The 21,188-nt window shown below is 50.0% G+C and overlaps 1 protein-coding gene across 1 annotated transcript in view; it reads right to left on the reverse strand.

The window, feature by feature from the left end:
• Positions 1 to 16,083, reverse strand: part of Igfn1 (immunoglobulin like and fibronectin type III domain containing 1) — a 29,732-nt gene extending 13,649 nt beyond the window's left edge. Inside the window, exons 1-12 of the mRNA XM_051148211.1 lie at positions 16,078 to 16,083; positions 13,782 to 13,830; positions 13,256 to 13,378; positions 11,586 to 11,725; positions 9,880 to 9,979; positions 8,506 to 8,550; positions 8,220 to 8,265; positions 7,538 to 7,715; positions 6,505 to 6,618; positions 5,074 to 5,242; positions 3,656 to 3,928; positions 2,889 to 2,938 (exon numbers count right to left, since the gene is read on the reverse strand). Coding sequence (XP_051004168.1) covers positions 2,889 to 2,938; positions 3,656 to 3,928; positions 5,074 to 5,242; positions 6,505 to 6,618; positions 7,538 to 7,715; positions 8,220 to 8,265; positions 8,506 to 8,550; positions 9,880 to 9,979; positions 11,586 to 11,725; positions 13,256 to 13,378; positions 13,782 to 13,830; positions 16,078 to 16,083 — 1,293 coding nt within the window. The remainder of the gene's footprint in view (positions 1 to 2,888; positions 2,939 to 3,655; positions 3,929 to 5,073; positions 5,243 to 6,504; positions 6,619 to 7,537; positions 7,716 to 8,219; positions 8,266 to 8,505; positions 8,551 to 9,879; positions 9,980 to 11,585; positions 11,726 to 13,255; positions 13,379 to 13,781; positions 13,831 to 16,077) is intronic.
• Positions 16,084 to 21,188: the final 5,105 nt, after the last annotated feature.

The raw sequence follows: 21,188 nt of genomic DNA on the forward strand, positions 1-21,188 counted from the left end.
CCCTTCTCCGCACCATCCTTGGTGCTCGTGCCTACCCCTGCCACTGCCTGGTAAACTGACCCAAGATACACAGATTCATGGTCTTTGGGTGCAGCTAGTGAGCCTGGCCCTCCTAACCACCCTGAACCATTCACATAGTGCATTTTTCTCTCTGACCCCATTTTCCCGGGCCCCACTGAGGTTCCTCTATGTTCAGCTTCATTCTTGGATCCTGTCCTTCCTATTTCCCACGAGCCATCCCTTAAATCTGCTTCATTCTGTGACAAAATGTCTCCAGGATGTTCCAAACCACCTTGGTAACCTGCCTCACTTTCAGAAGCTCCTAAACCACTCTTATAACCTGTTTGACCCTCTAATTGGCTGACTCTACGACCCTCATGTTCTGACCCCATAACTTCAGAACACCCATGATCATTCCTATAATCAACCTTACACTCCGGCCCCATGGCCCCAGAGCCCCTGGTCACATTTTTATAACTTACTTCACTTGCTGGTCCCATTCCTCTGAAGCCTGCTGAACCATCTCTAAATTCCCCCTCACCATCTGGCCCTGTCCTCCCAGACCCAAGACCCCTTGACCCTTCTCCATAAATTGTTCTGTCGCCAGTTCCCCAAGGCTCTGGAATCCCAGACCCATCTTTATAACCTAACGCATTGCCAGACCCACAAGCCCAGTGGCCTTCTGAACCAGCCTCAGCATGAGGAGATGGTACGCCAGGGTGCCTGGCTTTGTCCCAATGCCCAGTTCCAACTCCAGAGGTCCTGGCACCAAGAAGCCCGATTCTTTCTCCATTGCCTTCCTTGTGCCCTCTCTGCAGAGACCCTGGCCCCATGGATAACTGAACCCCAGTGGCATCGTCAAAGTGGCCTTCTCTAAAGTCTCCAAGGTCTCTGAAGTTTTCATAATCTCCAGGGTGACCCCAAAAACTTATTCCTCCAGAGTCCCCTGCTTCTGTCTCCGTGTATCCCTCCCCAACTTTTCCCACTGTTCCAGAGGCCTTCATACCACTTCCACCCACAGACCCTGCTGTCCCAGGACCCCCTAAGCCATGAACATAGTGCTTTCCACCAGGGCCTGTTTGATCCTGGCCTCGAAATACACCCCAATGCTGAGCTTCACTGGTGGACACTCCACAAAGGTCACCTGAGCCATTTCTGAGACTGGCCTCTCTCCCTGACACCTTTCCTTCAGGACCATACTGACCTTTGTCTCCAGACCACAGTCTCCCAGGCACCCCTGAGTCATGCCTGAAAGTACCCTGCTTCCTGGACTCTGTCTCCACAGGTGCCCCACAGGTGGCTCTGCAACCAATCTCAAGGCCAGATCCTGTTCTTTCTAGCACCCCCGAGCGATCACCCATCCCTTCAGAATACCCCAAGCCCTCCTCATTCCTAGACTCCACCCATCCTGGACCTCCTAAGCCATCCTTGGAGTCCAGCCCACATCTGGACCCTTTTCCTCTGGGCCTCCCTGATCTATTCCAGAAATTTCCTTCAGATCCTACTGGCCCTGGCTCTCTTAATCCTTCCATGTCTCCCGGTGCATCCCCAGAGCCCAGAACACCTGGGCCTGGGGACATAACTAGCCTGTGGTTTCTGGCATCTACCCTCTGACTAGCCACCATTAGCCCAGCTACTTGGGAACCATCCATGTCCCCTTCCTTCCTGCCGGACCCCAGCACTCCAGACCCAAAGTGGGCCCCCGTTGTTATGAGATTGGACCATGTGTCATCCTGAGGACCCATGTTTTCACAACCTGTCCTTCCTGGGCCCCCTGCTCCCCTCTGCCCCACTGTCCAGCTTTGAGGAAACTGGGGGCTTCTGGAATCTTCCTCCACCCTGCCCAAGGCTACAGCTGAGCCTTGCCCATCCCTTCCCTGGAGCTCTTGTAGGCCATCTTTCCAGTCCCTGGGATCTTCTGGGCCTTCGGGTCCAGTTTTGTAGCCCCTCCCTGCAATCCTGTGACCACCTGCCCCTTGCAAAGAGCCCTCAGCTTTGGCCTCAGGACTCCCACACCCCAGAAGTTTCCTGCCTCCAGATAGTGATGATTTCTGGGTGTGATTGTCAGAAGACATCTGTCCTAGATATCCTCCTGTCTCCCAGTGCACCCCATCTTCTCCATGGCCAGCGTGCCCATCTGCCTGAGTGCCCCTGAGTCCTCCAGCCTCCCCTAGGCGAGCTCCATTAGCCCACTCTGCCGCTGCTCCCCTCCTCCTGCTCAGGTCACCCCTTTCTTCCATCTCATGCATATAATCACCCCACATCTCTATCTCCTCCTTTTTCAGATGAAACCCCTCAGCATCAGACTGTGATCCCCAGGGCACCCTGTGGCCTGCCCCAGCTCCCAGATGAGGGTCACAGAGCTGTCCCTGATCATGTATGTCCAGCTCAGTGCTGTGGCTCCCTCTGGGCACCTTTCCTTCTCTGCTGCTTTCCAGTCTTCCATCCCGAGGGTGACTGGAGCCAGCCTTCCAACCTCCTGCTGCCCCCCATCTGCTATTCACACTGCAATCTCTTCCATGGCCTTGTTGTTGTCTATCCACAAAGCCCATACCTGATTCTGTGTCCCCTCCCTGGAGATGAAGCCTTCCGGGAAGGTTTCTACCACAGTCTCCCTCTCTGTGGGGCTGACTGTCCCCTGGAAGAGTGACTCTGCCTTGCTCTTCCTTCAGAAAGCCCTTTTTGTCCCACCCAGGTCTCCAGGCAGAATTAGCTAGGTCTTCATCCCCTACCAGGGAATAACTGCCCTTGTCAAAGGTGCTCCTCTCTAGGCCTGCTGCGAGCTGTGCCCCCCTTGTCTCCTTGGGGGAGCCCTGCTCTCTGAGTTGCCCTCCCTTGCCGCTGATGCCCCCAGAGTCTTCTGTTTCTGAGGTCAGAGCTTCTGGAGTCTGCAGCCGGCCGTCTGTATCTGTTGTCTGAGGGCCTTTATCCTTCCCACCTTCCGTGAGGTGTTAATTACACAGAGGTCATTAGCCCATAGAGAGACAAGAGAAAACGCCCTGTTAAATGAGGCCAAGGCACCTGTCTGACATGGCTGTCTTGCCTAGCCCTTGCCCTCCCCAGTGGAGAAGCTGCCCATTGGAGGAAAAACCAAAACCAAAACCAAAACAAAAACAAAAACAAAAACAAAAAACAAGGATGTTCCAGCACATTGGTAGATACATCCCATCACCACCACCCCAAGCCTGTATCCACAGGCTACCCCATCCTTCCATGTGGGTCATGTGGTTTTGACATATAAGCTCATATGTCAAAGTCGTGATCTTATCAAGCTTGTCCTACTGTCTGCCTCACCTATGCCCAGTTCACAGTTTCCTGGGATTCTGTTGCCCCCAGATGCCAATGCCTAGGAGGGTTAGGGTATCTCCTGGTCCAGCCCAGGGGCTTCTCATCCACGTCAAACATGGAACGGTGTCACAAACCCTATCCTAAGTCTGGGGGGGGGGGCGTCATCTTGGATCTGAGTCTCCAAAGGAACCCTCAGAGGTCTAAGGGAGTAATACTCAAACAAGAATATATCTAAGGAGCATTTCTCATTCTCTCTGAGTGAGAGAAGGACACAGAAGCAAATGAAAAAGTGGAGGAAACCCTCCCATCTGCACTCTGAGACCTTGTCTTGGTAAAGGCAGGGCAATTCAGAAGTGTGGCCACTCACCTTCAACCACCAGCCAGGCACTGGAGGCATGGAGTCCAGCGTTGAGTGAGTAGAGGCCCATATCGGAGCAACTGGCCCCTTTCACAACCAGCCGGTGGGTTAGCCCATCAGGGGACACAAATACTTCATATTTGTCACTGGGCCTCAGTGGCCGGTGCTGGAAAAGCCAGGTAGCACTGGGACAAGGGTTGGAGAGTGTACATTCAAAGACAGCGTCACCCTGTTCCTCGCAGCGGGCCTCTGCCAATGGGACCACCACTCTGGGAGGGATGGCTGTCATGGAAACAGGAAAGAGTGAGGGCATCAGCCTTGTAGCATGACCCAGGGAGTCTGAGCACTGGGGATAGGAATTAAGAAACCCAGTTCAGACCAGTTTCACCTTGGCTAGATTAACTCTTCACCTCAGTTCTATAACCACCACCAGGCATCAGTACCCACCCCCATACATACGCAAAACGTGGGTTTGTAATCATATTGTGATCACTGAGAGATCTTAAATTCTCTTTTTACAAATGAGGAGGCTGAGGCTTAAGAAATTAAATAATCTAGGTATAGCAGTATACACTGACAATTCCAGTTCCTGGGGAGGCTGAGGCGAGAGGATCACAAGTTCAAGGTGAGCTTGTAGCATCCTGGGTTTGTGATAAGCCTGGACAGCTTTAGAGAGAGTCTATCTCAAAATAAAATAAAGAACTGAGGGGCTGGTGTCTGACTAGAATGAGCTAAGCCCTGGGTTCAGGGAAAAAAAAAAAAAGACTTATTCCGTCCTGGCAGCTTAAGAGTGGCCCACTCCCCAAGCCCATTCCTCTGCCCATGCCATGTTGTTACTGGGCTTTCAAAGCCCATCCTAAATCTTAGCATCCTAGGCCAGCTGGATGCTCTTTTCTCTTCTTGTTCTCCAATTTTGGTTCAGCCTTGTTCTTTATGACCTGTCTTCCAGCTCCTTCCTCCAGACCTCCCCGTGCCCTTCCAAGAGGCCCATGGTTGGTAGACACAGGGCCTCATGGGTACAGGACAGAGTTCAAGGAGGGACACTTCCAGGAGAGGAAGAAACACAAGAAGAAGGAATAAAAGCGGCCTGTGTCACATGGGCCTGTCCAGCCCAGGTGGAAATTCTTTGCTGGGGAGTTGTGGGAGAGGGGGACCTTTATAAAAGGGGAGACACCGAAGCAAAAGGCCATACTCTGGGTTTGATTTGAAGTTAATCAGCTGAGACAGAAGGTCTGTGGCCAGGGGCATTCCATAGACGGCTCTGCCCCTGAGTCATTCTGTAGAGCCTAGCTGGGTACCAACAGCAGGCATATCTGGCTGTATCGGCTCTTCCTAGCTGTCTTTGCAATGGGTGTATCCTCCTCCATAGCACTGGCACCGGCCCTCTCCTCTCCCCAGTGTAAACTTCTGTGTTGAAGAACACTTACTGCTGGCCTCTAGCTCCGTGGAGAAGACCACAGTGTCCTCCACCATGACCTGGTAAAGGCCAGCATCCTCGGGCCGCAGGTCCTGGATCTGGAAGTGGTACCGTTTTCCCAGCCGTCTCAGACAGTGCTTGATCTGGTTATCAAAGCCGTAGGGGATCATCTCACCGTCCTGAAGCCGGGAAAGAATGGGTCAGGGCCTCAATGGGTCCAAAAAGCCTCCTATCCTAGCCTCACTCTGACTGCCACCAATAGTTTTCTTCCCTGGCCAAGGTCAAAGACAACATGATCCTAGAGCCATAAAAGATGTGGGGGCCGTGGGACCGGGACAGAGAGCAAAGCCTGGACTTGGAGGCATGGGTCACGAACAAGGTAGGTGGAAATATATGTTCTAAGAATGCCCAGACCCACCGTGAGACCGACCCCACGGGAGAGAGCCCAGTCCTGTCACTGCCTACACATTCACTCATCCTTGCTAAACCATATACGGATTTGCTACTTGCCGAGAACTAACAATAGCTAGTGCTTATTAGATGCTTGCTGTATATCACGCACTATTTCAGGTCCTTGAGATATTGCAATAAATAGAACAAAGAGTCCTGCCCTGAAGGACCTATAAAAAAACAAAAACAAAACAAAAACAAACCATGGGAGAGAAAGAGAAATAATAAGCATCATAAATAAGTAATTCTTATATGGAAAATAAAACTAATAAGAACAAAGCAGCCTAAGGGGGTGAGGGGTTCAGAAGCACCGGGGTGGAGCTGGGAGCTCAGCAGAGGCACTTGGGTGAGACGAGGGAGTAAACCACATGGGTGTCAGAGCTTGGCCTGCTAGGCACAGGGAGCAGCTATAGAAAAGGAACAGGGCCAAGGCCAAGGAGCAGGAACGGGGCAGCAAGGAAGAGAGACAGGTGGGAAGAGCTAGGTCACAGGAATAGACAAGTATGCAGAGTTATTTCAGTGTTGCCATCTTCTATGAGGTAGCTCTTCTGGTCCCTCACTTCACAGATGTGGAAACTGAGGCACAGGAAAAGATGTCTAGTCTGAGGTGACAGAGCCAGAGTGAGTTTGGCTGCAGAGCGGATGTCTGCTTTGCAGCCCCCAATCTCACATACCCTTCCTGGCCTCACATGGTTGGCGTGAGCTCAGGGTTCTGCTCTTACCTTGCTCGGCACTAAATGCTACACAGAGTGACAGGCCTGGCTCAAGGACAGATAAGAGGATCCTGGAGACTGCCCGCTCAGGGCCGTAGCTAAGTCCTCATGTATATGCCGAGTCATGGATTTTTCCTACCTTCGGTGTTGTTGTTGTTGTTGAAGTCATTTTTTTTACTGTGTGTGTGAATGTGTGTGAGTGCTTACCCTCTGGGTGTTGTGGGCGGTTCCTTGGGACCCATCATTTCCCTCCCAGGACCCACAACCTCTAGCCTCACCTTGTACAGGTAAATCTTGCTCTCAAGGTTCTTGAGATCCAGCTCCAGGTCAAATGTGGCGACCCCTTCCTTGGTGACCCTGATGTGTCTCAAGTTGGCAATGGCGGTGACATACTAGAAAGCAGACAAACCCTTTAAGGGAGCTCTAAAGCAGTTACTTTGGGACACTCCAAATCGTTGCAGAATCTGGTCTCAGCCTTGGCCCACAGTGTCCCTGAGGAGCAGCAGTTTGTGTGTGTGTGTGTGTGTGTGTGTGTGTGTGTGTGTGTGGTGGGGGTGGGGCCATCTCAAATGAGGATGCGTAGTTTAAAGATAAGACATCAGGTGAGGGAGGAAACCAAAAGAGGGCTCTGGGTGTTGATTCGTCTGCTCCTCCTGCTGGTAAACATTAGGTGAGCATCACTAGGCAAAGCTGTGCGCTCAGCCCAGTGTTGATACAGGAAAGAAAGACTGAAAGAAAAACTGAGTCCCTGGCTGGGAGGCTGGAGAAGCCATATTCAAAATGATAAAAAGCTACTTTCAGAATAATGAAAACCAGAGAAATAGACTTATGTCAAGTTAGACACAAGAAGGAAGTTCCTATGTAGTTTATAAGATGCTTGGACTCAGAGTACTAGAATCCCCGAGAAATAAGGCCCCAAGACTGGCAATGATAACAGTGATGACAGCAATTGCACGGACATTCATCCAGACCCTTACTGTGTGTTAGGCATTAAGCTAATTGCTGTAAATACCTTCTCTTACTTACCGTCTCAACCCTATATGTTAAATTTTTCTACAATCCCTGTTCCACATGTAAGGAAATCAAGACACCAAAGTCCTAGCTTTTCTAAAGTCCAGAGTTCAATAAGTATCAGGCCTATGTATCACAATCCAGAGCAAGCTTAGGAGTCTGGATCCTTAGCAGGACCTCATGGTGCAGTTAGATGGAAGTAGACTGTCTATTATATTGCATTTCCAAAGCTGGCTCTGGCTCTGCGGCCCCTTCAGACCTTGCGCTCCAGGTGGGGGAGATGAGGCAGGGCGAGAATACCTGTGCCATTCTGTCCTCTTGTTCCTTCTTCATCTCCTGCAGTTTGCGCAGCATGCCCCGGAAGTCGACGATGCCATACTGCATACAGATCTTCTCGTAGTCCTTACGGTCTGCAGCCATCAACAGCTGCCACACCTGCTCAGACTCCGTCTTTTTATCAGGGGCTGGAGGTGGGGCCCTGGGGATCAAGGCAGGAGGGTCAGAGGCCAGTCCCAAGTATCGATCAGCTGGCCCTGGCAATCTGAGTGGTCTGTGGAAGCTGAGCTATGTGTGTCTGAGTGGCAGGCACGGAGACTGAAATCTCTGGGGTGGACTACTATGTCAAGTGAAAGGACTCAGAGATTAGATGAGCCTTACCCTTGTGGCGTCAGCTTGCAGGAGACTGTGGGCTCCTAACAACTGGCAATGTTGATTTCTGAGTAAGGTGTCTGAGTAGAAGAGGGGTTAGAATTGAATTGTTCTGTTACTTTAAAATGTATTTCTTAATTACTGATCAAGTGGGCCCTTCCATTTTGCAAATGGGACTGAAGGGGAAAGGATATGGAGCTTTAAAGTGGCCAGATGCAGAATGCTCAGTTCTGAGCTCTGTAGTCCTCCCTTGTACTAGTGGCAGTTCAGCTCCTTCCTTGTATCAGATGTGGAGAGTGAGCCCAGCTTGCTTATGGAAGGTACCCAGACCCACCTCTTTTTCAGCATCTTCCGAAAGTCCATCAGTTCCTTCCTGAGGTCTAGGAGACAAAGAATAAGTCTTGAATCCCAGGTGGGATATAAGGTCCACAAAGGCTAGATGATCCAGGGTTAATGACCAGTGTTTTTATTTTTTATTTTTCTGGTAACCCACAAAGTGTGTGTGTGTCTATGTGTATGTGTGTCTATGTGTATGTGTGTGTGTGTGCGTGTGTGTAGTTACACCAGATGAGGAGCAACATGCAAAGGCCCCAGAGGGGTGTTCCAACCACTCTACCTACCCTCCTGAGGTTCCTTTTGCCTTTTTCGGTTCTTCCGAAAACCCACTGGACCATCCAAGGAAGAGAGGAGAAAGGTGGGTGCAGACAGGCAGGGAGAAAAGCGAGACACTTGGATGGTCCTCCAGGGAAATGGACCGAGCCCCTGAGCCCTTGCCTCCCACCTTTTCCAAAGAGCAACAACATCCCAGCAAAAGGAATAGAAGAGGGTGAGGGTCTCCCATGAGCTTTGATACCTCAAAGCTTCACTGTGAACATCACTTCACGAGGGGGTCAGGGACTCACTCACACGTCTACAGGGAAGTGGCAGGAATAAGGAGGAAAAGCGACCACTGACAACCACAGCAAACTCAGCAGCATCCAAAGAGCATCTGAGAGTTGCAGGTTCAGAGGATGAGAGCCAAACTGCTAAGTACACCAGACTCTGCCTTTTGGCTCTTCCCACAGCCATTCCTGATCGTCTTCTTCATCATCGGCTGCCAATGGAGGGTCTACAGGAACTCAATACACACTTTCCCCTTGCAAAGAACAGCTATCATGTGACACAGTTCTAGCCAATGGCAGGTAAACAAAAGCTCCCAGTTTTTTGTTTTTGTTTTTGTTTTGTTTTGAGTTCTAAGCTTTTGCTTCCTTGATGAAAAAAACAGGTGTACTTGGGCCCTTCCCTTTTCCTTTCTTCCTGCTTGAGTATGGATTCAGTTGGGATCTGTAGCGGCCAGTCACCCTGCTAAGGATGGCAGAGCAGTCATCTCCTAGGACAGCCCAGAGCTGTACGTTGAGCCCTGGACTCCAATCTTGGAATGGCTTACTATGAGAAGTAATTTGGTACCTTTCTTTCTTGAACCACTCTTTAGGATTTTTCTGGTAAGTAGATGAGTGTCAGCTAACCTGAGAGTCTAGGTTTCCTCTCTCAAGAGGTAATCAACCTTCCAATTATTACAACCCAAAACTTTAAGAATCCTCCAACACCGTGTGAACTGAACAGAGCATGTCTGAGCTAGGATTTAGTCTCTGTGTGGCCTGTTTGTCTCTCTGAAGTAGACCTACACAAAATAGCTGTTGTAAAGTAGCGGAAAAACTGAGACCCAAGTGGAAAAGAAAGTGACTTTGTAGAAGATGCAGGACTAGAAATTGATAACTTCTGGGTCTTGGCCCCATTCGGAGCATCTGCCACAGGGTGTGGCTAAAGGTGTGCCTTTTAGGTGCATGCAAACTGAGTGCCACTGGGTGGAGCCAGGGTTCCTGCGGGGAGATGGGGGAAATGGCAGCAGCCTCTGGGTGCTCCCTCCCTTCCTGCCACCCTGTGGTTCCTCTGAGAGTGTTCTCAGGAGAGAGCCAGTGCTCTGTGTGCTGATGGGCTCATGGGACCAAGCCTACCTTCTATGACGGTAAGCCTCGCTGAGCACGTGGCTTCTCCGTAGGCATTCACTGCAGTGCAGCAGTACAGATCCGAGTCCTCTCCAGTCAGCTTGGTGATCTGTGGGGAGGCCAGGGGCAGGAGAACAGGGCTAACACCTACCTTCCTCCATGCACTACACATCGCTGTGTGTTGGAAGTACGAAGATGTGCAGACATGTCTTGTCCTCCCCTCCCCCACACCCCCTCCCCCGGAAGCTTGGTCTTTATCAAGATATGCAGACATCAGAACATATTTTTGATCCAGACAGAGGACAGATGTTCTTGCCATCAGAGGCAATATACGCCACAGAAAGAGCTTGCTCTGGGTATCAGGCACACTCCACACTGAAGACCATGTCCGTCATGTATTACTAGCTATGGGACCTTGGGCAAGTTCCCTGGCCTCTGAATTCGAATTTCTTCACTTGAAAGATGGGGATAATATCTCAAAAAGCAGTCAATAGTCATGATGAACTCACGTCCTCTGTGATAAATGTTTGGTTCAGGGATTAACACTTGTGAACATTCCACAGCTAGTGTCTAAAATATTACTAAGATTGCCAGGCGGTGGTGGCGGTGGTGGTGGTGCATGCCTTTAGTTCTAGCACTTGGGAGGCAAGAGGCAGGTGGATCTCTATGAGTTTGACTGCAAAGTGAGTCCAGCCAAGGATACACAGAGAAACCCTGACTTGAAATGCGTGTGTGTGTGTGTGTGTATGTGTGTGTGTGTGTGTGTGTGTGTGTGTGTATGTGTGTGTGTGTGTGTGCCTCTAATATTAACCTTAATTAAGAGTGCAGATGCTATTTGACTGATGCTAGGATACATTCCAGTGCACCTTCTGTAAGCTGAAAATATTATCAGTCAAAAATGCAGTTAGTACAGCTAACCTAACAAAGTTTGCCCTAGCCTTGCTTGCCTTAAAAGTGAATTAGCACTTCCTCATGCCTGTGTTTGGACAAGATGATTAAGCCCATTTTATAAAAGCCAGTTAAGTACCTCGTGTGATTTGGTGGGCATAATGTACTACAGAATACAGTTGTCCTATCTATGACTGATGGAGGCCGTGCGTTGCTGCCACCGCTTAGAGTGGTTCGCACCTACATATTTCTAACCTCCCTACTACTGTGACCCTTTAATACAGTTCCTCGTGTCATGGTGACCCCCCCAACCGCAAAATTATTCTCGTTGATACTTCATAATGGTACTTTTGCTACTGTTAACAAATAGTAATGTAAATATCTGATATGCAGGATATCTGACATGTGACCCCTGTGAAAGGGTCCTTTAACCCCCCAAAGGGTGATGACCCACTAGGGCAAGATAGTTTATATGAACTTTTAATCTTTATAACTCCTTAAAGTATGCACTGTAATGATTCTATTCTATAGGTGAGAAAATAGAAAAGAAGCAGGTAAATAACTTTCCAAAGACAAGACGGTGACCCTGAGACTGCCCCAGCATGACCCAGAATGACCCAGGTAGCCTCCTGTGTGTTAGAGAGGTATCAGCAAACCCACCAGGGCTTCCCCTGGCTCAGGAGGTCTTGAATCATCATCACCCTTGACGTTGTATAGACCCAGCAGTGGGAATCTCTCTCCCTCACCTGGGGACGGGACGCCGTTAAGACTTTAAGAGACTAGGAAGAGACCCCATGCACCGTGTGTAGGAATGTCTCAGGGCTCACCTGCAGCACGTGCTCCTTGCTGCCAGGGGCAGAGGAGATCTGGTACTTGCTGGAGTTGCTGAGGTCCCCTCTGGTGCTCTGCCAGTGCACTTCAGGGTTGGGCTCCCCGCAGACCACTGCCCGAAAGATGGCATTTTTTCCTGTGGCAGGAAGAAGCAACTTGGGGGTACAGTGGCAATGCGTGTTATTTAGATTTAAACTTACATCATCTGCCCTGTTGTGGGCATCCCAACTCTCACAGCCGGCTGCCTCCTGCCAGGAGCATCTCTGCAGAAGAGTCTGGAAGGTCCCAGGGCCAGCCCTTGTGTCCCATGATCTTGTTTCAGATTTAGAATGGTTTCATCATTTTGTTCGTATACCAGAATGCTCTTAACTAAAATTTACAGCAGGGATCCTTGCTAGCAATGGTGCTTGTGAGCCTAGGCTGGCTTGTGAGCCGCCAGACATGTGGCTCTTTAGGGCAAGGCTGGAAGAAAAGGTGTGTGTGTGTGTGTGTGTGTGTAGAAAGACACACACACACACACACACAGAGAGAGAGAGAGAGAGAGAGAGAGAGAGACACAGAGACAGAGACAGAGAGAGAGAGAGACAGAGCAGAGAGAGCAGCAGAGAGAGAGACAGAGACAAAGAGCCCAGAGGTCAGTGTCTTCTTTGTTCACACTCCACTTTTAAAAAAACATTATTTTCCTTCACTTTTATTTTATGTGTATGAGTGTCTTGCCTTCATGTCTGTCTATATACCACTGTGTGAGATGCCCTCTGCGGCCTGAAGAGGGTGTTGGATCCCCCTGGAACTGGAGTTACAGATGGTATGAGCTGCCATGTGGGTGCCAGGAACCAAACCCTAGACCCCTGGCAGAGCAGCCAGTGCTTAATCTCTGAGCCATCTTTCCAGTCCCTCCATCTAATTTTTTGAGGCAAGGTCTTAAGATCTGAACCTCATCAACTGGCTAGACAGCCTGTCCAGCAAGCCCCTAGAATCCTGCTAACCCCTCCTTCCCAGTGTGGTGACTACAGGCACACTTGTGTGTGTGGCCCAGTGTCCAGCTTTTCACGTGGACACTGGGAACCCAAGCCTAAATCCTCGTGCTTGCAGAGCAGGCATTTTACTGACAGCCTGGGAAAGGGGAGGGATTTTTTTGTTTGGTTGGCTTTTTGTTTGGTTGGTTGGTTTTGGTTTTTTGAGACAAGGTTTCTCTGTGTAGCCTTGGCTGTCCTGGACTCGCTTTGTAGACCATGCTGGCCTCGAACTCACAGCAATTCGGCTGCCTCTCCCTCCTGAGTGCTGGGATTAAAGGTGGGCGCCACCACGCCCAGCTGAGAAGGGAGGGTTTTAGCCTGTTCCTGTAGACAACTTTGAGGCAGGGAGAAGAGGGAAAAGAACCTGGGGACCTGCTTTCCAGTTTAGTATTGACCAGCCCTTGTCCCCTCACATCTGCACAGCATGGACTCTTCATCCCTTTTCCCCATGGTCTCCTTAGGCCCCTGCCTCCCAGGGATCCAGGCAGACAGATACTACTTGAACATAGGATGAATAGATATATAGCTGATGGATATAGGAAAGACTGGGTACCCAGAAAGGTTAGGTGGCCAAGCCTCTCCTTTGTGCTTTCTGGGGAGTGGGAGAACAGGAACCATGACTCCCTCAGCAGTATCCACTAGTGGCTCACCCTCCGGGAGAGCCAAGGTGACAGGTTTCTGCTTGAAGTCTGGTGTGCTGCAGCCTTCAGGGATCTCGTCCACCAGTTGTCTGATGCTTACTCCCGGGATGGAGGACTTCTTAGGGGACTTTCCTAGAGAAGGTAGGAGGAATACATGTGAGGATTGCACTGGCTCAGGCAGAGAACCAGGTCCCTAGTTTCTCCAGCTGTCAAGGCAGGCTCGCCCAGCCCACCTGCTGTCTGTAACCAATGCCTTTAAGATTTCTAGTGGAAATCTGGTGGTTCCTCTCTGATTGTGTGCCCCAGGAAGACTCCGGGTGTGTCACTAGAGAAAAATCAGGTAGGAAAGGGCTGCTTCTCAGGAAGCAGAAGTTCAGTTCGCGTGGAGGCTCAGTAAAGCTGACCAAAACTCTAAAACCTCCATTGAAAAAGCAGAGACGGTGTGTTCCTAAAGAGAGCTGGGATCTCCTCCCTGCCTTCTGCCCACATGAGGAGCCACAGCGAAGGGTGGAGAAGAGGCAGTTAGCTCTCTTACCTGCCATCCTCCCAGCTTCCTCCTCCTCCTCTGAGTGGAAATTGATCTCCTGAGAATGACAGATGAATTGCTTATGAGAGGCCCATGCTAATATCGGTCCACCCCTTCTATACTACCAAGGGCACTGGCCAGGATCTAAGGTGGGTGTTGGGGGCAGGTGATGTCCCTAAGAGCTTGTCTAACCCCTAAAATGAAATGATTAGTTCCCCACCATTCCCTAAAATGGCTGTACTAGACCAATTTCTCAGGGAAGATTTCAGGGTAGAAGTAGATGCTGCCCCATTCCTGAGGAAAGGAAACCATGGTGTTGGGGCTGTATACGCTACTGATGAGCCTCCTAGTGGGACCCAAGCTCATCACCATTCAGAGAGTAAGACCAAATTCATTCGGGAGTCTTGTTCAACAGTCTTGACTTTGGAATGCAAATTCGCCAGCAATCTCTTAGATTTTCTACTGGAGCCCTGGAGCCTTCTGCTTCCTATCATCAGCCAATGTGGAATCCTTCAGATCTCAAGGTCTATAGGGATGAGACCCTGGCTTATTGACTCTGAAGCTTTTCTCTCTCTAAGACAATAAGATCACTAGAAACCCACCCAGCTGCCCTCTGAACTTGTGAACTACAGTATGAGGTAAACAGGAGTGTATCCCAGCTTCTTCCAACCTTCCACCACTATCTCCCACCCCCACAATTTCCTTTCACTGCATCCATCTGTTACTGCCCTACAAGAAGGAATAGTATTGGCTCTGAGACTGCATGAGAGGAATGAGTGAGTTAAAGGGAGACTTGTAAGAATGTCTCAGCAATCCTGCCTACCCCCTGAGAGGTTGGCACATGGCCAAGTGGTTTCATTGGTGGCACTTGGGGGGTGGGGTGGGGTGCTGTACTTGCTGCCCAAAGAAGTCAGCCATCAATATAGAATCACACAGCAGAGCTAATTCTATCCTCCAACTGATACGTTTTCTTGCACAACTGCCTATTCATTGGCACTTCTGGCCCCCTCTACAGCCTAGTCATGGCCCCCCTGTGTGCTGGAATGCCACAGTGTGCCAACCGCGTTCTGGGGCGGTCACAGGCACCACAGGAGACACAGCCACTGCACTGAAGGGAGTCACAAGGGTGGACAGGAGAGAGGACAACTCCAGTGAGCAAGGCTCAGCTGGCTACTAAGTGGGGATAGGTGCCCCTAAGAGCTCCACTCCTCCCCCTCTCAGGTTAGCATCTGGTAGAAGGAGGCACACTGGCACCCAGCCACATTGGAGGTTGAGTTTGACACAGCGTAGTCACTGTTCTTACCACTATCACCAGTAGGTTGTGTGGCTATTTGCCACACATTAAGTATGATCCAGAAACCAGCCCCTTACCTTTGCCTCCTGCAGGGCCAGTAAAGAAGCAAAGAAGTAGGAGCCTGTAGTGCTCAAGGGTCCAGCATCATGCTACTTTAGGAATAATCTAGAAGAAGTACAAGCCCAAAGACTAATGAGTGAGAGATGTGTCTAGCTATAGAACAGAGGGACTTAAGCTTAATTAGAAAGGAAGAAAGGAGTGTGGTGGCACACTCCTATAATCCCAGCAATAGGGGAGGCAGAAGCAGGCGGATCTCTGGGAGTCCCAGGCCAGCCTGATCTACAAAACGAGTCTAGGACAGCCAAGGCTACACAGAGAAACCCTGTCTTGAAAAAACAATAAATAAACAAACAGATGGGATAAGAAAGGGGATTAATTCTTTCCCTTGTGATTTATTCTCACAATTAAGAAGAGTTCTAACCTAACTCTTCTCAACAAGAGCACTCATTTCAGCCTGCCTCAGCTAGTCTCTGAGGTCGGGACCCCAGGCTGTGTTTCCCTTAACTTTCCCCAGGATCCACAGTTCTCACCAGCCACCCCAGAAGCAGTTCCGTTCTGCCAGCCGAGGTCTATGCTACCTCCAGCCTCTCAACAGAAAGGAAGAACAAATGGGATTCCTCTCAATTGCTTTGGCCTTGAGGTACTTTTCTGAACTGCTAGTAAGATTTTTTAAACTTAGTTGCCATATTATATTCTCCATCAGGCAGTGCCTGGAAAAGCAGAGCCAGGGCAGAACCACTTAGGCAGGACCCACTGAAATTCCCTTCTCCAGGGGTACTGGGGTCCCCTAGAGCTGTCAGAAATTCACCCCAGCCTGTTGTCAGCCATCGGAATGTCTGTGGGGCCACTGTCTGCTCTTTCCCTATGCAGGGAAGCTGGAGCCCAGACCAGCACCTCTCTCCCTGCCCTTCCCAGACCAGGTGGACATCCAGGTACACTGTGGTCACTCACCTGCATGGCCCACCATCCTGCAGCCTTCTCACACTCCTCCCTCCCTGTTTCCAGCTGCTGCTGGCTGCCAGGGGCTCTGAACTGTCTGGCTGTGGACAAGCCGAGCTGGAACAGATGTAGGTCACTGCGGGCAGGCGCCTTGCTTTGCTTGCTCTCTCTGCCCCTCCCACTTACCCCACCTCCTCCTCCTTCTCCTCCTCTTCTGGTCCAGGCTTGGCAGGCTGAGGCCCTCAGGGTTAAAGGACCAGTCAGGGAGGAGGCCAGATATGGAAGAGTCCTGTGGCATCTACTGGTCCAGCTCATGTTTTGCAGCGTCTTAAGCTCTTTGCCCGATCAGCTGAGGGTACGCTTGCTCCAAGATGCCTCATTTATCTGATCTTTTTTGAGTGGGGGCGTTCTCATCATGCTGAGCCTCACTGTTTTTTCAGTTAAGCTCATCCCTTGGGACCCTTGACATAGTAAGTCACACTGATACATAAAGCCGCTGTCCTTTTGATAACTGTATCCCATAGTGGTACCAAACAGTCAACAAACTTAGAGAGTGAGTCACAAGACCCAGAGGGACTGCAGCGTGGAGCCCAGCGGCTAAGCCCTAGACTCAGGTCCTGTTAGGCCCTGGGTATACAAGTTTAAGCAAACATGGAGACTTCTCCTCATGGCGTCTAGGAGGATGGAACAATGTTGGCCATCCAGTTACAAACTGTGAGCGGGCTGTGAAAGAACCAAGAATGAGCTAAGGATGCCTGTGGGTTAGGAAGCTAGGAAAGAGCAGTCCTGATGGAGTTTGGGCGGCTGGGGGAGGGGGTCTAGAAGCCACTGTAGGGATCCTGACTTATCTGGAAAGGGCTGTTGAGTGATGTCAGAATCCAACTTGAGTTTGGCAAACGTTCACTCTGGCTGCATGGAGAAGGAACTGGAAGAAGATAGATAGAAGATAGTCACAGGATCTGGGAACCAGAGTCTGGTTCCCAATTCCATAGTCCCCCAGTATTCCAGTGTATGGTAGAAGGTACCGAGGGAGGAGATGAACATGGCCCGCTAGGGAACCCTTAGTATTTCAGATGTGTCTGCTGGTCCTCAGGGAGATGATGCCTTCTTCTCTGAGGCCTAGGGATGGCTGTGAGTTGGTTTTCACTACAGACTAACCTCTATCTTTCATGTTTTAGAGGAACCATGTTAAAGATGGTTCTGCTCCATTCACTGCATTCCACGTAGGTCTTTCTCCCTGTGGTAAGACGGGAAGTCTAGGTCTGCAAGAAGCAACGTTGAGTCAAGTGATTTCCCTGACCTCATAGCCTGTTCTCAAATATGATACCCAGTAACATTTAGTGGGTTATGTGAAAGTGAGAACCTCCAACTGTGCGGAGGCCCTGTGCAAGATACTGATAGTCCTCCCTCTTGCTGGCAGCCAGGAAGGAAAAGACGTAGTACCCAGCCCCTCCCAGGAATCTCCCGGTTATCACTCAAGCCAACAGATCTAGTGTTCTGACCTTCTCTTTCCCAGTGGTGGCATTTTCCCACTTCCTTTTGCACACCACCTGCTAGACTTTTTTATATATAAAACCCAAGTCTTTGCCTTTATTGACTAAAGAATAAAACAGAGGATTTGTATGCGCTCTCCACTCTTCCTCCAAGCTAAAGCTCTCTGGTCTCCACAAGAGAGAAACACATTGTATGACAAGCAGCAAGAGACCCAGGCACCGACGAGGCTCCCCTCTGGGCCCCCCTAACATCCTCATGGTATAGACTTGATGACAGGGTCTCGGAGATGCCAGTACTGCCATCCAATACTCCTGTGATTTGCTGGGGCGAAGGCCACAAACTTGAACAGCTGGTCATTCCATATAACTTCGGAGAGGACACTAAGTTACAGAGATCACACAGCTAGTGAGTGGGTCTGAACCTCAGCCAAGTTTTCACACTTAACTAGCATTCTGAAAATTGAATACAGCTCCATTCCTTTCTGAGACAGGTACCAGAACCTGAGAGGCAGAAGCAATAAGCAGCCAGGCTCGTCTCTGTGGTTGAGGAGAAGCACCACGCATCAAGCCACTCTGGGAGCCCGCTCCCACCATCTTCACCAGGCTGGGGAGGTGACTGTTCATCCAGTGCTACACAGGACACTAGCTGACTCTGCTGGCTACCATTGCTGATTTTGTATGGTTAGTCATGTTGTGGGTCCCTTGTCCATTCCTATGGAATCACAGCACACCGCAGCACTTACTGCTTCCCCATGTGAGTGCGTGACATTCATTCTACTGGGTACTTTGCGTAGCCCACATGAAATAGAAATGTATTACGCCCAGTTTACAGAGAAGGAAGCATTGAGGGTGAGTGATCAAGCTACATCCCTGCTGCCACACAGTAGGAACATGAATGAGACAACTGAATTCCTCCACTCTTGCCCCTTGGCCAGATAGCCAGACCCTTGAAAAGTAGATACAAAGATAAAGGGCTTCCATTTTGCAGCCTTGATGGCTGTATTTGTCTCTGGTGCTGAGCCCAGCATTAAAGGAAGTCTCCTAGGATAGACTAGAAATGCAGCTCTGTGGCCAAGATTTTGTCCAGCATCTACAGGGCCATGGGTTCTACGCTCGGCAAAAACTGAGGGGTTGTGGGGAACTACACCAGGAACTATCAGTAGCTGAGAAGTCCCCAAGACTGCAATTTTAAGCCTTCTTTACAAATGAACAATAATCATAAAAATTCCATTTAACCCATTGATACATTTAACTCACAGATGCAAAGTGCCTTGTAATTGTGCCATTCATGGATTGTGACGGGACTTATTTCACGGTTAATTCTTGGGTCCTTCTCATGGAGTAATACAGGGATGCTGGTGACAGGAAGAGGTGAACATCCTCTCCTTTCCCTTTCCCTCTGAAGCTATGGGAATAACTCACTGAAAATGGTGTTGGGGGTTCTTGGGGAAGCACACCCACTTTGACACCAGAAGAGGTTCCATGTGGGCAGGAAGCAGGAGGGCAAGCCTCCGGGGATCCTGAGGAGGCATCTTTTCCTTCTCTATGCCCAAACCATCAGCTAGTCCCCATGCACCATGACCTTGATGCAAGAGGAACAAGCCTATTGAGATGAGGGTGAAACCTACTCTGACCTCATGGCAACCATGCAACATGCCCATGACAACCACATTGCTGTCACTCCTGGAGTATCAGCCTTCCGGCAAAGGGGCTTTGGACTGGCAAGAGATGGTGGAGGAGCCACTGCTGTAAAGTCTTCTGGAATCCCCACACATTTCTTAGCTAAATCATACCCTGATCAACCTCAAACACCCAAAGCCAAAAATGACTTTACTAGGTGGAAAGACTAAATCTGCATGAGCTTGGGTGCTGGGTAAGAAGCAATGAGGCCATTTGGAGGAACTGGATGAAACTTGAGTGAACCCAAGGCAGATAAGAGTGGGGGAGCTAGGTGCTGGGTGTGGTGGTGCACATCTTTAATCCTAGCACTCAGGAGGCAGAAGCATATGGATCACTGTGAGCTCAAGGCCAGCCTGGTCTACATAGTAAGTTTCAGGACAGAGAAATCCTGTCTGGAAAATAAATAGATAAAGCAAAAATAAACAAACAAAAATGAAGAGTAAGGGAGGTAAAAAACCTTCATCCCTAGAACTGGACCAGAAGAGCAGCCTGACAGACTATTAGAAACAGATGCCATCAGGACTAGGCTTGAAGTGGAATCTCTCTTCCTGGCTCTCCCACCTACACGAAGAGCCTGTGTACTACAAATATAAGCTTTTTATAGCATTCAAAGCCTTTCTGCCCACTGGCACCTCCTCACCTGACTCGTTCTCCAACTCAACATGATGACCCGTCTCCTGACTTCATTCTCCCTCCTGTCTGAAATGCTAACTGTTCTTGCCCTGTGATCCCCGTATCAAGTGGCTTTTCTACATGACTGCATTCATTCACTGCAGTTTTGTGTCTCAGGACTGTCCTGGAGTCATGCTCTGTCTCCCTCAGCTCTGGAGCTATCCCAAGGGACAGAGGGTACCTCTCCTTCCTTGAAAATTTTCAGTAGGTCTGCAGTCCCTGGGGACAAGACTGAATCCTCAGGGCATATTCACTCACAGGTCCTTTTCCTAGGCTAGAGCCCCATTGATGAGGAGATGAGGAGAAATGAGCTACCCTTTTCCTGTCCCACCCTGCCCAGAGGAGCTCCGTCTATAAAGAAGAGGGTTCTGGTCAACCATTCATTTAGTAGATATCACATAGGAGGAGCCTCAAGGTCTCTTCCTCCACAAAGTAGGAAAGAACTCAACAAAGGCATCCATCCCATGGGTTTCATGAGGAAGGCTGTGAAGTGTCCTCTGTGCTTTGCTGTGACATTTGGTATTCATTTGAGAATAGCTGAGGAGCCATGGGAGGTGCATAAGCAGAGAGATAAAATATACCGTTTTAGAAAGAGCCCCTAGGTATTGCCCTGTCTCCGTACATTGGCTTCATATTCCTGAAGGTAGAGGCAATGTCTTCTGTAACAGACTTGGGGCACCAAGGGCAAGGCCAAGGACTCTCAACCCCTGTACTTAAGCCTGGTCGCACACTGAGGGGAGGTTTGATACTTGTGGACTGACGGACCTGATGTGAAAATTGAAGCCTAGAAGGGACATGAGTTGTCCTTGGGGAACCTTCACTTCTGCTGACCAGGTGGTACCCAGGATCATGGGAGAGAGAGATTCCATGACAAAATCCCCCTGCCTCAACCATGGCTTCTTCCTTAGAATCAGCTGTTCTCCCTCTGGCACCAACTTCCCAGATTCCCAGCAGCCTAGCCACACACAGCTGGTATTAAAGATCAGGTTGAAACCCTATCCCTGACCAGTGGCTTGGCGCTGGAGCTCTGGCTAGTGTTGGTACCAGGGACACAGCTAGGCTGAGAACTCAGCAGGGAGCTTTCTCTTAAGTTTTGGGGAAGCTTTGCATTGGGAGGAAATGCCCCTGACTAAGAAATTCAGAGACAGGACCCTGCCCCAAAAGCTGGAAGACAAGAGGACCCTTCCCTGATAGTAAACACAGCTTCCAATTGCCATGTGTGACGGCAGAGGCAACCGCAGCTGCCTGAGGGGACACAATCCCACTGTCAGGTCACCA

Source organism: Acomys russatus, chromosome 6, assembly GCF_903995435.1.
Source record: "Acomys russatus chromosome 6, mAcoRus1.1, whole genome shotgun sequence".
NCBI lineage: Eukaryota > Metazoa > Chordata > Mammalia > Rodentia > Muridae > Acomys > Acomys russatus.